The sequence below is a fragment of the Canis aureus genome, chromosome 8 (genome assembly GCF_053574225.1).
Source record: "Canis aureus isolate CA01 chromosome 8, VMU_Caureus_v.1.0, whole genome shotgun sequence".
In the NCBI taxonomy this organism is placed as follows: Eukaryota; Metazoa; Chordata; class Mammalia; order Carnivora; family Canidae; genus Canis; species Canis aureus.
This window is the reverse complement of record NC_135618.1, coordinates 61,588,344-61,601,188: the sequence shown is the minus strand read 5'-3', so window position 1 is coordinate 61,601,188 and position 12,845 is coordinate 61,588,344. Positions and strand designations below refer to the sequence as shown.

General features: G+C 54.3%; 1 protein-coding gene across 6 annotated transcripts in view; it reads left to right on the top strand.

The window, feature by feature from the left end:
* PRKAR1B (protein kinase cAMP-dependent type I regulatory subunit beta) overlaps positions 1 to 12,845 on the top strand; it is a 112,933-nt gene that overhangs the window by 82,737 nt on the left and 17,351 nt on the right. For all 6 annotated transcript variants that reach the window (XM_077907472.1, XM_077907469.1, XM_077907468.1 and 3 more), the window contains exons 7-8: positions 1,292 to 1,450; positions 8,127 to 8,187. In XM_077907472.1, the coding sequence (XP_077763598.1) occupies positions 1,292 to 1,450; positions 8,127 to 8,187 (220 nt within the window). The remainder of the gene's footprint in view (positions 1 to 1,291; positions 1,451 to 8,126; positions 8,188 to 12,845) is intronic.

The window sequence follows — 12,845 nt, the reverse complement described above, 5'->3', positions numbered from 1 at the left end:
GAAAACCAGGGGCACCGGTTCTGGAGGGTGTTGTCTGAGGTCCTTGCACCCCTTACATTCCTGGGTCTTGGGTTGTCTTTCCTGTGTCCCTGCCTTGTGGGGAGGATGGGACATAGTCCTGGTTCCTCGAGGGCCTCATCGTGTGGAAGCTGGCGTCTCCTCTCCCAGGTCCCCAGCTGCTCCGACCTGGGTGCACGAGGACACAGGCCCAGGAGCAGGTACTCTGTGTTCAGCCAGGCTGGTGGAAGCTTATAGGGTCACAGGCAGCTTCACCTCTGCACAGCCGTGGTGTCCTTCCCACCCAGCTTCCTGGGACCCTTGCTCACATGTATCACGGAGTTATCACCTGCATGTTTTCTTGCGGATACGCGATTCTGTGCCTCAGTTATTGTGCAGATAATGAGTCATTGATTTCAGTAAGAATTGCGTCCATGATTCACCGCAATGCGATCTTTCCCGACGTGCACCCATTTTGGCAATGGGCACTGTTCTGCAGGCTCATTGACACGCTGGGGGAATAAAGCATGCGTTGTGTCAATTTATAGTAACCGAATCTGTATAGGCACCGCATAATAAACAATCTGTACTATTCTTGCGCGATACGGAACGTGCAGGGTCAATGCATAGTGGGAGCACTGTGCCGGGTCACCCATGCAGGCTGAAAGGGCCCCTCTCAGCTGAGCCTCATTGGCGCCCCGGCAGCGTCTCCACCGGCCACAGGCCATGGGAGCTGGGTGCTGTGGCCCCAGGCAGGAGGCCCCGTCAGCATGGCTCCTTGCTGGCTGGTCCGGGCATGTGTGCTGCTGGAACTGGGGGCAGTGGGCAGAGCCTGGGAGGGTGTCAGCAGGGATGCCTATGGAAGCCCTAAGTCTGACCCACTGTGTGCAGCTGGGGAGGCTCTGGGTCCTGAGACCCATCCAAGGCTGATGACTTGAAGGCTGGCCAGGGAGGCAGGCAGGGCTTCTGTACAGGCCAGGAGCCCTAGACAGTGCTTCCACCTCTGGCCTGGGCCTGTCTCACTGTGACGGAGGGTGGGGACTCGAGGGCACCATGGTGCCTGTCCAGCTGCGGCTCTGTGCAGAGCTGGGGGAGAGGCGAGCAGCATGGCCAGCAGAGATCCAGGACAGGCTTGGGCAGTGGAGTGGGAAGTTGCTCCCCCAGTTGAGGGGGCCTGGGAGCTGCGGCTGCATGTTCCCTTCTCACCGGGCCCCCTCTGGTGGGTGTGGAGGAGGGCCGCTAGTGCAGGATGCGCCACTGTGACATTTCTGACATTTCTCACTATCCCCTGAAGGTGTATGTGAATGGAGAGTGGGTGACCAGCATCAGCGAAGGGGGCAGCTTTGGGGAGCTGGCGCTCATCTATGGCACCCCCAGGGCAGCGACCGTGAAAGCCAAGACGGACCTCAAGCTCTGGGGCATCGACCGGGACAGCTACCGGCGTATCCTCATGGTGAGTGGCACCCTGGCACAGGAGCTTCAGCTTCGTCCAAGCAAGGGTGACAGTTAAAGGGCTGATGGGGTGGGTGAAAAGTATGGGAGGGATTCTGAAAACTTCTTAGAAGGTAAGCAGACAGTTGGGGAGGCCTCTTTGCCTTCCTTCCCTATTTCCTTTCAGCTGTCTGGAATGGGGTTGTGATGGCTGGAGCTCCAGCTGCCATTCTGGACCATGAGGTGACTCTGAGGATGGAACCCATTCACCAAGGTGGTGGAACAAAGAGATGCCAGAAGCCTGGCTCTCTGGTGGCCCCAGCATAGAGGGACTGGACTGCTTGCCCCAGACATCCTCATACAGGGGTCAACCCCAGGTGTTTTTGCCTCTGTCATTTTAGGTTTTCTCTTCCATGCAACCACATGCACTCTTAGCTGGTGCAGGGCAGGTGTGGGTCCCTGTGCGATGGTTGGGACTGTGGCAGGTGCACAGAAGGCTCCTAGAGGTGAGCTGTGAACTGAGAGGCTCTTCCTGGGGAGAGAAGGCAGGCTCTTCCAGTGCCCACTCAGTGCTCATTCTACACACACCACCCACCAGGCACTGTTCTCAGGGCTGAGATGCATCAGGGGGCACCACAGACGCAGCATCTGCCCTCGGGAAGCCAGCGTGTTAGTAGAGCAGTATCTCAGGTGGCGACAATTCCTTAGAGATAATTACAACAGAGAAGAGGGTGGAGGGGACTGTGAGGTGGGAGGGCCACTGTTTTATAGAAAGGCCCTGAAGACCCCCTCCTGGGATAAGGTGGCATCACAGCAGAGGCAAGGAACCAGCATGTCCTGGAGAAGAGTGTCCAGGCAAAGGCCCTATGGCACAAGTTTGGATGCTTGTGGAGCAGTAGGGAGACCACCATGGATGGGAATGTAAAGGTCATGTGGGGTACGGTTCACACAGAGCCCTCAGCTCCTACCTGGGGGTGTGTGGGGAGCCCTGCAGTAGTTTCAACAGAGGAGCTTCTGCAGCCAACTGGAGGCTGTCCTGCAGATGGTGGAAAGCATCCTGACCCCGGCAGCAGTGAAGGAGCCAGAAGGCTCTGGGCCAGCCACACTGGTCCAAGGACCTCCCAGCACCATCTTGGTCCCTCTCCATCACTGGGAAGAGGCCACCAGAGCTGAGCACCTGGCCTTTGGGAAACTTCGCTTCTCAGTCACTTAGGCTCTCTAGGTGGTCATGGCTGCACCAGGTGCTTTACTTTGTGGGTCGGGGATGGTGTCTGCTGAGATCCCAGGGCCTAGACCCCAGGAGGGGTTCTAACAGCCCACAGGGAGGTGACTAAGGCCAGCTGCTTACTGGGAGACCCTTGGCTTCTCCCACATGCTCTCTGGGACTGGGCTGTCTCCCCAAGGCCGGCCTGGACGCTGCAGCTTCCAGGGAGGGACTGTGATGTGGGGATGCTCTGGGGGAACACTTGTTTGAAACATCCTCATGGCTTAGTCAGGTGGGAGCCTGAAGATGGGGTCCTGCTCCTACTGCCTCCCCTCTCGGGATCACCAACACCCCCACCCTGCCCATCCTCATCCCAATGCAACACCCAGGGTTTCACAACACAGGAAGGTTTCAGTGCAGTCTTTGGGCAACTGTTTGATCAGGCTCTGTGTGTGAGGAACCGTCATCTGTGTACTCAGTAAGCGTTGATTGGGCACCCACTGTGTGTCAGGGGCTCTTGTAGAGCTGTGGATACATCAGGAGAGAGCAGCTGGATGTGTGCTGGTGTAGGTGAGGCACCCTGAGGCACCATCCCCCCCCTCCCAGGAAGGGGCAGGTTTGGGAGAGGGCCCAGCACCCTCTGTCCCCCGCAGTCCCCTTCACACACCTGGCCCCCTATTGCATAAGCCATTGTTCCTCACCATCCCCAGTGCTGAGCCCTTCTTGGCTGTGGGATTTTTGTGGCTGGAACCTTGTATTCAGGGAAGTTCCCAAACCACTGAGGCAGCTGGCACTTCCTCTGTCTTAATTCTGGATCCCTGTGCACTAAGAATAGTCGTGGCTGTGCTGGGAGTCTGCAGCGCTTCTGCATCTTGGGAAAGAAAATGACAGTGCTGGCTGACCCGGAAGGGAGTGTCCTGCAGGAGGGTGCCTGTGTTTGCATCAGTCCTGGGTTTGGGCAGATTTGGAGGCAGCTGTCATGCAGAGTGTACCCACCACGCATTCACTCCCACAGGGGAGACAGGGAGCGGGGGTACCGCCAGGGGTGTCTCTCCAGAGAGACGGCCCCTCCCTGTGCATTCAGGCGACAGGGATCCCAGGACATCTGATCCAGAAGCCTCCCTCTGCTGCTCCATGTAGTGGAGAGGGATGGACAGAGCTCCATGAGGCACTGAGCAGAGCCAGGCTCCATGTCCACGTGTGCAGCATGGCAGGGGTCAGGAAGCACTGCCTGTGCCCTCCCTGCCTGTCCCTCCTGGGTCAGGTGTGGGGTGTGCACTCCCTGCGTGAGGAATGGGCAGCTGAACAAGGTGGAAAACCTCATCAGGCTGCCCCATACCCCTGAAGCAAGAGTCATGCACCAGCCTCTCTGGCAGAGAGTGCCTAAGGGTTGCCTCCCTCCTGGTGCATGAAGGACACTCAGGCTCCCACCTCGCCTCACCTGTAGTCTTTGTCACAGAGGGACACCAACCCCAGGGGAAGGCACCTCAGCCAGCCTCTGCAGCCAGTCTTCTCACTTGAGGGTTGCAGTGCCTGCCACTGTCATTCTGCAGCAGGAGACAGACAGGCCAGCTGTGCTGCCCTTTGATGTCTGAGGTCCCTGAGCCAACGTGTCTGTGTTCCACTGGGGGGTGTCCCTGCTGTTTTGGAAGAAATGCTTTTTCCATGGCTGGCAGAGACCTCAGGTGGCCTGGGCTGAGCCTACTGCCGCTGTGGGCATCCACACCTGCCCTGATGGCAGCCACAGCGTTGGAAATACCCTCTTTCTACCGCAGGTGGTCTGGGGCTCTGTCCTCACCTTGGCTACAGGCTACAGCCACACAGAGGCACCTTTGATGCTGATGGTGTCTCATCCGGCCATAAGGCATCTTGGACCACTGGCTGAGTCCCCAGCCCTGTTGGGGCCTTGCTGGATGGAGGGGCCTGAGGGTACCTGTGGGTCTCTGTGTGGCCGTCAGGACCCTCCTAGGATTCCAGCCTTTTTAGTGCTGGAGAGGCCTGGGCCCCATCAACACGTCCCTTGGCCCAGGTTAGCTCCTATAACCTTCACGGGATCCTCTGGGGCAGGAGTCGTGCAGTTGAGGATGTAGTCTGTAGAGACAGGGTGCTTGCCCAGCTGCCAAGTGAGGGGCAGCAGCCTGACCCACAGCTGTCTGGGCTCCCCAGATCAGCTTCTGGGCCCCTGGGCACTCTCAGCTTTGGAAAAGATGCACAGCACAGCCTCAGTCTCTTCCCTGCCTTGGGGCTTGTCCTGCTTCTACCTGCCCCACCCTCACTTTGCTCTGCCCCTCCTGTCCTGGTTCACCAGGGTCCCCCACCTGCTCCTGCACATTTCATGTTGGCTTGGCTGTGCAAGACAAGGGTTGTCCCCCGCAGTGGACGCCATGTGCTGGCCTCTTGCCGCAGCCTCCTAACGCTGTCCTCCCCTGCCTTCGACCCTTGTACCCCTGGGTCAGGCACTGGTGAGGCTGCATGGAGCAGCCGTCCCAACCAGGCAGTGGCACAACTGTACCTTACTTGTGGCTCCTGGATCTGCTCTGGGTGCTGTTTGGGGCCCTTATGTGTATATACTGGGGACAGGCGCTCTTCTGGCATCTGCCCGGACCACCGTGTCTTCAGCTATCAGGCCCTGGGGGACAGAGGACAGGCAGGCCCCCAGATTCCACTGCTCTCTGGAATGGGTGTTGAGCTCCCCCACTCCCAATCTGCAGGCCTATCTGAAAACAACCCTGTGCTCTTGAATGCTCTCAGAGCTGCTGTGGGTTGACCCTCAGGAGGCCAAGGGCTAGGCAGTCCTAGCTCTGCTCAGCCAGTCAGGTGGCCAGGCATAGTGGGGGGGGGGGGATCTTTCAGCCTCCCTTTCTGTAACCAGAAATGAAAGTGACAGATGGTGATGTGTGGCCGAAGGGCGTGCACAGTGGGTGCTGGGTGGGCCTTTTCCCATCACTATGTAGGGAAGATACCTAGCATGTCTGCAGCTCCGTGGCATGAACACCAATTCTGCATCAACACCCTGCTTTGACCCAGACCCCACACTTAGTGGCACGTGGACACAAGCAGGTTATGATCCCTCTCTGAGCCTCCACACCTGCTATAGAGTGGAGACTGTAACAGTGGCTAGCTGAGGTGGTTGGTCAGAGCCGATCCTCAGAGGTGCCAGTTCTAGAAGCACTTGAGAGGTCTCAGCTGGGCTGCTTCTGCTCACCTCTTCCTGGTATGGGCTTCTTGGTAGTGCTGAGGGTCTGTTTGCAGAAGTCTCCAGCCCCATCTCTCATGATGGAGGAGTCATTCTGAGGCTGGTAGCCCTCCCTCTGTGTCTCAGTGGGAAGCAGACAAGGAGCCTGCTGGGCTGAGATAGTATTGGCATGGGAGAGCAGCAGTGGGAAGTCTGGAGGAAGGTGGGGAGGAGCCCAGGTCAAAGACACAGATAGCTTGGTGCCAACTAACCATTCTTCTGAAGGGGAAACTGAGTCCCAGAGGGGGAAAGACTGAACTAAGAGTAGCGTGGGGGTGTTATGAGTGATCTGGAGTTGGAATGGGAATGTGCTGATCCTCCCTGTCAGTCCTCTTTCGCTGTGCTCAGTAAGGATCATCATTACTGCCACCACCATCATCATCATCACCATCTTTACCACCACCATCACATCATCATTATGATCACTATCACCTCTCTGCCACCATCACCATTACTATCATCACCATCGTCACCATCAGCACCATCCCCATCATCACCATCCCCGTCATCCACATCATCACTATTGCCATCATCACCATCACCACCACCATCATCATCATCACCATCAACACCATCCTCATCACCATCATCATCCCCATCACCACCCTCACTGTCATCACCATCATCATCACCTCCATCACCACCATCACCATTGCCACCATCATCACCACCCTCAGCATTATCACTTTCAACACCATCCCCATCATTATCCCCATCGCCATCATTATCACCATCACCATCCCTATCATCACCATCACCATCATCATCCCCATCACTGTCACCTCCATCATCACCATCACCACCATCATCACCATTATCACCATCATCATTCCCATCACCTCCATCACCATCACTGTCATCACCATCATCACCATCATCACCATCACCTCTATCACCATCACCACCGTCATCAATATCACCATTATCACCATCACCAGGATCTCTGTCATCATCATCGCCCAGCTTTGGGACTTGTAGAGCCCAGTCTGGGTTTATTCCTGCTCCTATGATCCCAGTCTAGGTGGTCACTTGCCCCTCTGAGCCTGCCTCCTCCTCTGGGGATGAATGTAATTATGTCCTCATTTGACAGGACTCTCACAAAGTTAGGCAGATCCAAGTGTCTGACAGACCCACTGCTGCCCTGGCCTGAGCACTTGTTCATTGTCACCATTCTCCCTCCCACCTTTGTCTAGTCTGTGGTCACTGGCCTCTCCATCCTTTTCACATCCCAGGTGAACTTCTAGCCCCCATCGATGGATAAGGCTGCTGGTGGATTGCATGTCTGTGTTTTCTGAAAGTGCCGTACTTGCCAGTACTCGTTGACAGGGCTACCATATATAGTTATGGAGTTGTGTACATTGTGCAAAGGGATGAGGGGCTGAAGTCCAGACTGCTCTCTCTCTGCCGGGCTGGAGCTGGCTGGCCATAGGGAGGCTGGACTTCCTCTTCATTTGCTTATTAGGCCACCAGCTCACCGGGATGCATGCTTGAAGAATGAGGTGTCTTTTTCTAATTCACATTCAGATTCTAATTTTGGGGGTGGATTCTCATTTCTAATTTACATAAAGGCTGATGGGGTTCACAGGTTTTGTCTTATTCAGCCAATGTTTGGTTGGGAAAGAAGCAGCTCCTTGACTCTTCTCACCAGGCATGAATTTTAGGCACATCCACTCCAGGGAATTCACTGATGTTGGCTGCTCCCATTTATGTGTGTCTGACTGAGGTGAGGGTGTGCAGTGAGCTGGCTCAGTCAGGGCCCCTCACCATTGTATCTTGGGGATACCTGCCCTCAGCACAGGGAAAGCCCAGTGTGGGACTCTGGTGGATTGAGTGCTCACTGTGTGGACCCGTCACTGGCCCAGCCTGGATGAGGTCACTGTTGCTGGCAAGGGGAGGTACAGCTGCCTGGATGTGGGGGAGACGTGGGGCGGAATCTCAGGGGCTTCTGAGACATGGAATTCTCAAAGGGTTTCCTTTTTTTAAAGTTTTTTTCTGAAGATTTCATTTATTTATTTGAGAGAGAGCGAGTGAACAGGGGGAGAGGCAGAGGGAGAGGGAGAAGGAGACTCCCTGCTGAGCAGGGGTTTGATCCCTGAGATCCCAGAGCTGAAGGCAGGCACTTCACCCAGAGTCCCCCAGGCTCCCCTCAAAGGGTTTCCTTTTAAGAGTTGAGAGTCATTTGGAGAAATTTGGAGATACTGAAACAATTCAGGCGTGAAGACCCACCTTCTTCTCTGTTTTCTCCTTTTTTCCAAACAGGGCAGCACACTGAGAAAGCGCAAGATGTATGAGGAGTTTCTCAGCAAGGTCTCCATCCTGGGTCAGTGGCCCCAACCCCGTATGAGACTCTCTGTGCTATGTGGCTTCCTCCAGTCTCGTCTGAGTCTTGCCTGTTGACCCCAGTCATTTCCACATTCCCTGCATGCCTGGCAGGCTCAGTGCTCTTGTTGATGTGCAAGTTTGGGACATGTACACGTATGTACCCTCACAGGCATGCTCTTACACATGTATGCACATGTATGTACTCCGACAGGCATGCTCACACACATGTATGTATCCCCACAGGCATGCTCACATATGTATGTACCCACACAAGCACACTCGTACACATGTATGCACCCACACAGACACGCTCACACACATATGCACACACACCCCAAGAACTCTGTGTCTGCTCCCCCAGGCCACCATGACCCCTCTGCTCAAGTGTTTGTGCTTTCATCCCAGAAGCTGTGGGTGTCTGTTCCTCCACCACCAGCGTCCCCTCCAGCCCTTCCTCCATGTCCATCAGTTCTGAGCTGAAAGCCCATCTCGTGTTCCAGTAAATGTAGCACACTGTGCTGAGCTGCCTTCCCTGACCCTTTTTGTTTTTTTTGCTAAGTGTGGTTTTTCCTGCTGCATTTCTGTCCTTTCTTGTCCTGGGGTCTGATAAATACGATGGCTACATCTCAGTTGCTTTTCAGGAACATCAACAAAATTTTTCCCAGCAAGATTTTTGTAAGTGTTCTGAAGTTGCTGTAACGTATGTGATGGTCAGGTGCTGATGCAGACCAGCCTTGTCTGGCAGAGCTTTCAGCAGTGAAGCTAATGGTCCCTGTCTGTGTCGAGCACTTGACAGGTGGCTGGCAACTTCCCCTGTGGATGGGGCAGCTCTAGCCTGTAGAGGGGCGCTCTTAGGAGGGTGAGGGACAGCTGAGTGCCCAGCCCCTGAGAACCGTTGGAAACCAGCAGCGTCCAGTAGCAACCCCAGGCCAGGCTGCTGGGTAAAGAGGTGAATGCAGGGTATCCTCCTTTTCCAAGAATGTAATGGAGTGAGAAAGGAAAAGAAGCAAAAGGCTGACACTCACGGATGAGGACACAGCAATCCAGGTCACCTGCCTGCGTGGTGTGAGCTGTTGGGGACACAGGGCTGACCCTTAGCACTGCTGGGAGCTGGGCTCTCCCTCTGCCCAGTCCCTGCCATCTGGAGAGGAAGAGAGGACTCACTGCTTGCCCTTCCTGTGGAAGATTGGAGGGAAGGGCAGGAGGAAGCCCCCTCCCACGCCGCCACCCTGAGCTCATACCAAGCTTAGATAAGTGGAGGGAGAAGCCACGGCGGCCAAACAGACGAGCCCCAGGTGCCAGAACAACAGAGGAACGCTCAGAGCAAGTGACACACAGAAAAGAACCCAGGTGCAGGGAGAGCATGTCCGAGGAAACAGAAAACAAATCCAGTGTAGGATTCATCAAGAACACAAATCCAGTGAGCTAGCAGCGGCCTGAAGATGGGGAGTGGAAACAATGTGAAGTCTGCCCCGTCCTGTGGGGGGAATGCAGTCAAACCAATGGATCAGAGCTCAGGGTTAGTGCAGGTCTCAGAAGCAGAAAGCAGCAGGGGCCTCAGCCTTCTGTAGCATCCGTGAGGCTGTCTTACAGGAAAGGTGTGAGACCGCCTGCCAGGTCTTTAGAGGCCTTGGCTTCCAGGGCAGAAGAGAAGTCAGGCCGAGCTTGATGTCAAGGGGCCTTTGATTTTCCAGTGGAATTTCACATCGCTCTAAAAAACAGACCTGAAGGTCAACTATGCTTGAATTAAAAATAAATAAATAAATAAATAAATAAATAAACAAACAAACAAATAAACAAACCCTTAACAAGTAGATCCAAAGCAATTATGACAGAGTATTCATATGATTTTATTCAGGACAGATGTTGGTTATGTTGTTCACACTACTTTTTTGATTAACTTTTTCTCCAAATGAAGAAAAGTGGATGAGATTGAGCATGGAGGCTGTGACACGCTGGAACGGCATAGGGCAGGGCAGGGCCACAGTGGAGCAGGGAGGAGGGCACCCTTCAGCCAGGCCCGAGGTGTCCACAGATGGCCAGCACCCCCAAGGCGGGCTCCAGAAGACCCCGATCAGGGTGGGTGGCATGCAGTGTGTTCGCTCCTTCACAGGCCACACCAGGGAGCAAAACCCAAAACCCATAGTGAGGCCAGGAGGAGCCAGCTCGTCCTAACGGAGCCACTGCTGCCTGAAATTCAGTGTCTGTCGAGTCAAACCACATGAAATGGCCCATTTTCTACATTTTTTGACCTAAAAGGCAGACATTCCATATGCTTCAATCTGACGACTGAGTCGGTGTTTTTTCCATGATCCTTTAAAAGAGAATCTTTTAGAAAAGAATGTATCTTACATTGAAAAAGACACTCAGTTACTCTTGGCTCGTAAAGTAGAATTTAAGACTTCACATTAAAGGTGACACAGCTGGTGGGTCATATGTATAAGAGTATTTCTGCTTGTCTTTCTGTTCAGGTCTCTGACTGGAGACACGGCCAGGTTGTGTGACGTTGCAGCAGCTATTTCTGGGTAGCACTTGGCAGTTTTTCACATTTTTTACACTTTGCTGTATTTCTTGAGTTCTTTGTAGTGAATATTAGTAATTTAACCCAAAACAGTAAAGTAGGCCTGGCAAGGAGGGCACCATGGGGCCTCTGACCCTGGCCTCAGCACTTAGCCAGGGTGCATGCAGCAGCTTAACCCCATGTCCTCGCAGAGACCCTGTGAGATGGTGAGAGAAGGTTCTGGTTCTTCTCTTCCTCTGCGGGTGAAAGCATATCACGCAGCATTCTCCGCACCAGCCATTTCTCCTGTCAGGACGTCTGTACTCAGTATAGTGCCCCTATCACCCCACCCTGGTTCCAGAACCTTCTTGTCACTCCAGTGGAGGCCTTGTGCCTGTGAGTCTGTTCTTGCAGGTGCCTGGGCTGGACACATCTTATGAAGGGACGCCGCACTCTGTGGCCAGCGTCGTTCTTGGAGAAACAAAAATTGGCAGCCTCACAAGCTGGTCCCTGGGTTCCACGGAGCTATGTGAGGGGTACTTTAACCCCATGAGAAATCCCCAAGCCTAGGACCCTGGGGCCCATGGTCACCTTCCACATCCATCCTCCTTTTATTGTCCACTAAGCACCTTTTCATGCTCTGGTCACACCTGTCCATAAGCTTTGTTCCCCCCGATGAATGGATTGCCAGTGAGTGCTTCTCTGCGGCCATTGGGCAGAGCAGCCACGAGACTCATCCCTTCGCTGTCAGTCACCCCGACTGCACAGAATCCTCCAGAGGGAGGTCTGCGGGGAGGCACGGAAGTCTTGCTCTGCCAGCCTGCCCTCAGCTCACATCCCTCCGCCAGCAGGAAGGGGCATGGCGGGGGGCAGTTGTGCATTTGGGGCCTGGAGGTCTGGTTTCTGTGCGTGGACACTGGGGTCGGCCTGTGACGGGCACTGAACCTGGCAGGCTTGAGGGAGGCATGAGCCCAGAAGCCACCCCGGCGCTCTGTGTCTGGCACCTCACATGGTCTCGGGCTGCGGCTGCTGGCTGCCTCCTGCAATCATGTCTGGTCCGATGTTGAGATCCCTCTTAGGAAAGGGGCCTGTTGCTTCCCTTTAGGGTAGACAGCCAGCTCCCAGAAACCTAAGGCTTGAGACCTTGAATGCTGCAAAAGGGCTCCCAGGGCTTGTGTGTTCTGCGTTGCCGCAGAGACTGGATCCGGTTCAAAAACTGAGGCCAGAAGACTGCCATTCCCCTTGTGTCTTCTGCTGGTTCTCCTGAGATTTCTGCCACTGGAGGACACAGCTCTGCGTGTCTTGACCTTCAGACTGGAGTATTACACGTTTCCGATGTAATGGAGAAATCAGCTGATGGGACGGTGGGAATGGACCTTCCCCGACCCGGGCCATGTGGCCCTCGGGCTGGCATCACCGTGACCATGGACTCGTTCTGTGTGGGAATGCTACTGGCTCCGGTTCCTGAGCAACGCTGGCCGTGCAAACCTTTCCTGGCGGGCCAGCGGGGCGCGTATGCTGACGGCTCTGCGAAAGCTCGTCCTTTGTACGCACAGCATTGGCAGGCGTCTTAAAGCAGAGAAATCCCGCTCCTAACCTAGTTCTAAAATAAATGCTTTGCTCTGTATTTTTAGCCGCTGACCTACTTAAGTAGCATCTGATAAGTATAGGCCAGGGAAGGTTTTTCTGCCAAAAAAGAAATAGTTAATCAGACAATCGTTTTCTTCCAAAGGAGCGTATTGTTTTTTTTTCCTTTTCCTTCCTGAGGGTTAGGGATGGACAGTGACAGGAAGGGAAGGTATGGGGAGAGGCAGAAAGGTATGTATAATTTGCAAGCTGTAAAGATGAGCATGGCATTGGAATTAAGTATTTTGACCTAAAATAATGGAAGGCGTGCAATGCACATTGCTGTGACATAAATGCATTTGCAGTTGAGCCGTGATGAATGGTGATTCTAGTGAACAGCTAATTGCTCCAACCACTCTGAAATATTTTAAACGGCGTAGTATTCCCAGTGCTTAGCTATGATGGTGTTTTTGCAAGAACACAGGCAACTTTCAACTAAAGATGACAGGAACGTTTTCATGCTGGGTTCACAGGCCCGACTTCCAGCACCCAGCACCTCGGCTAAACCACAACGTGTGTGAGCACAGAGC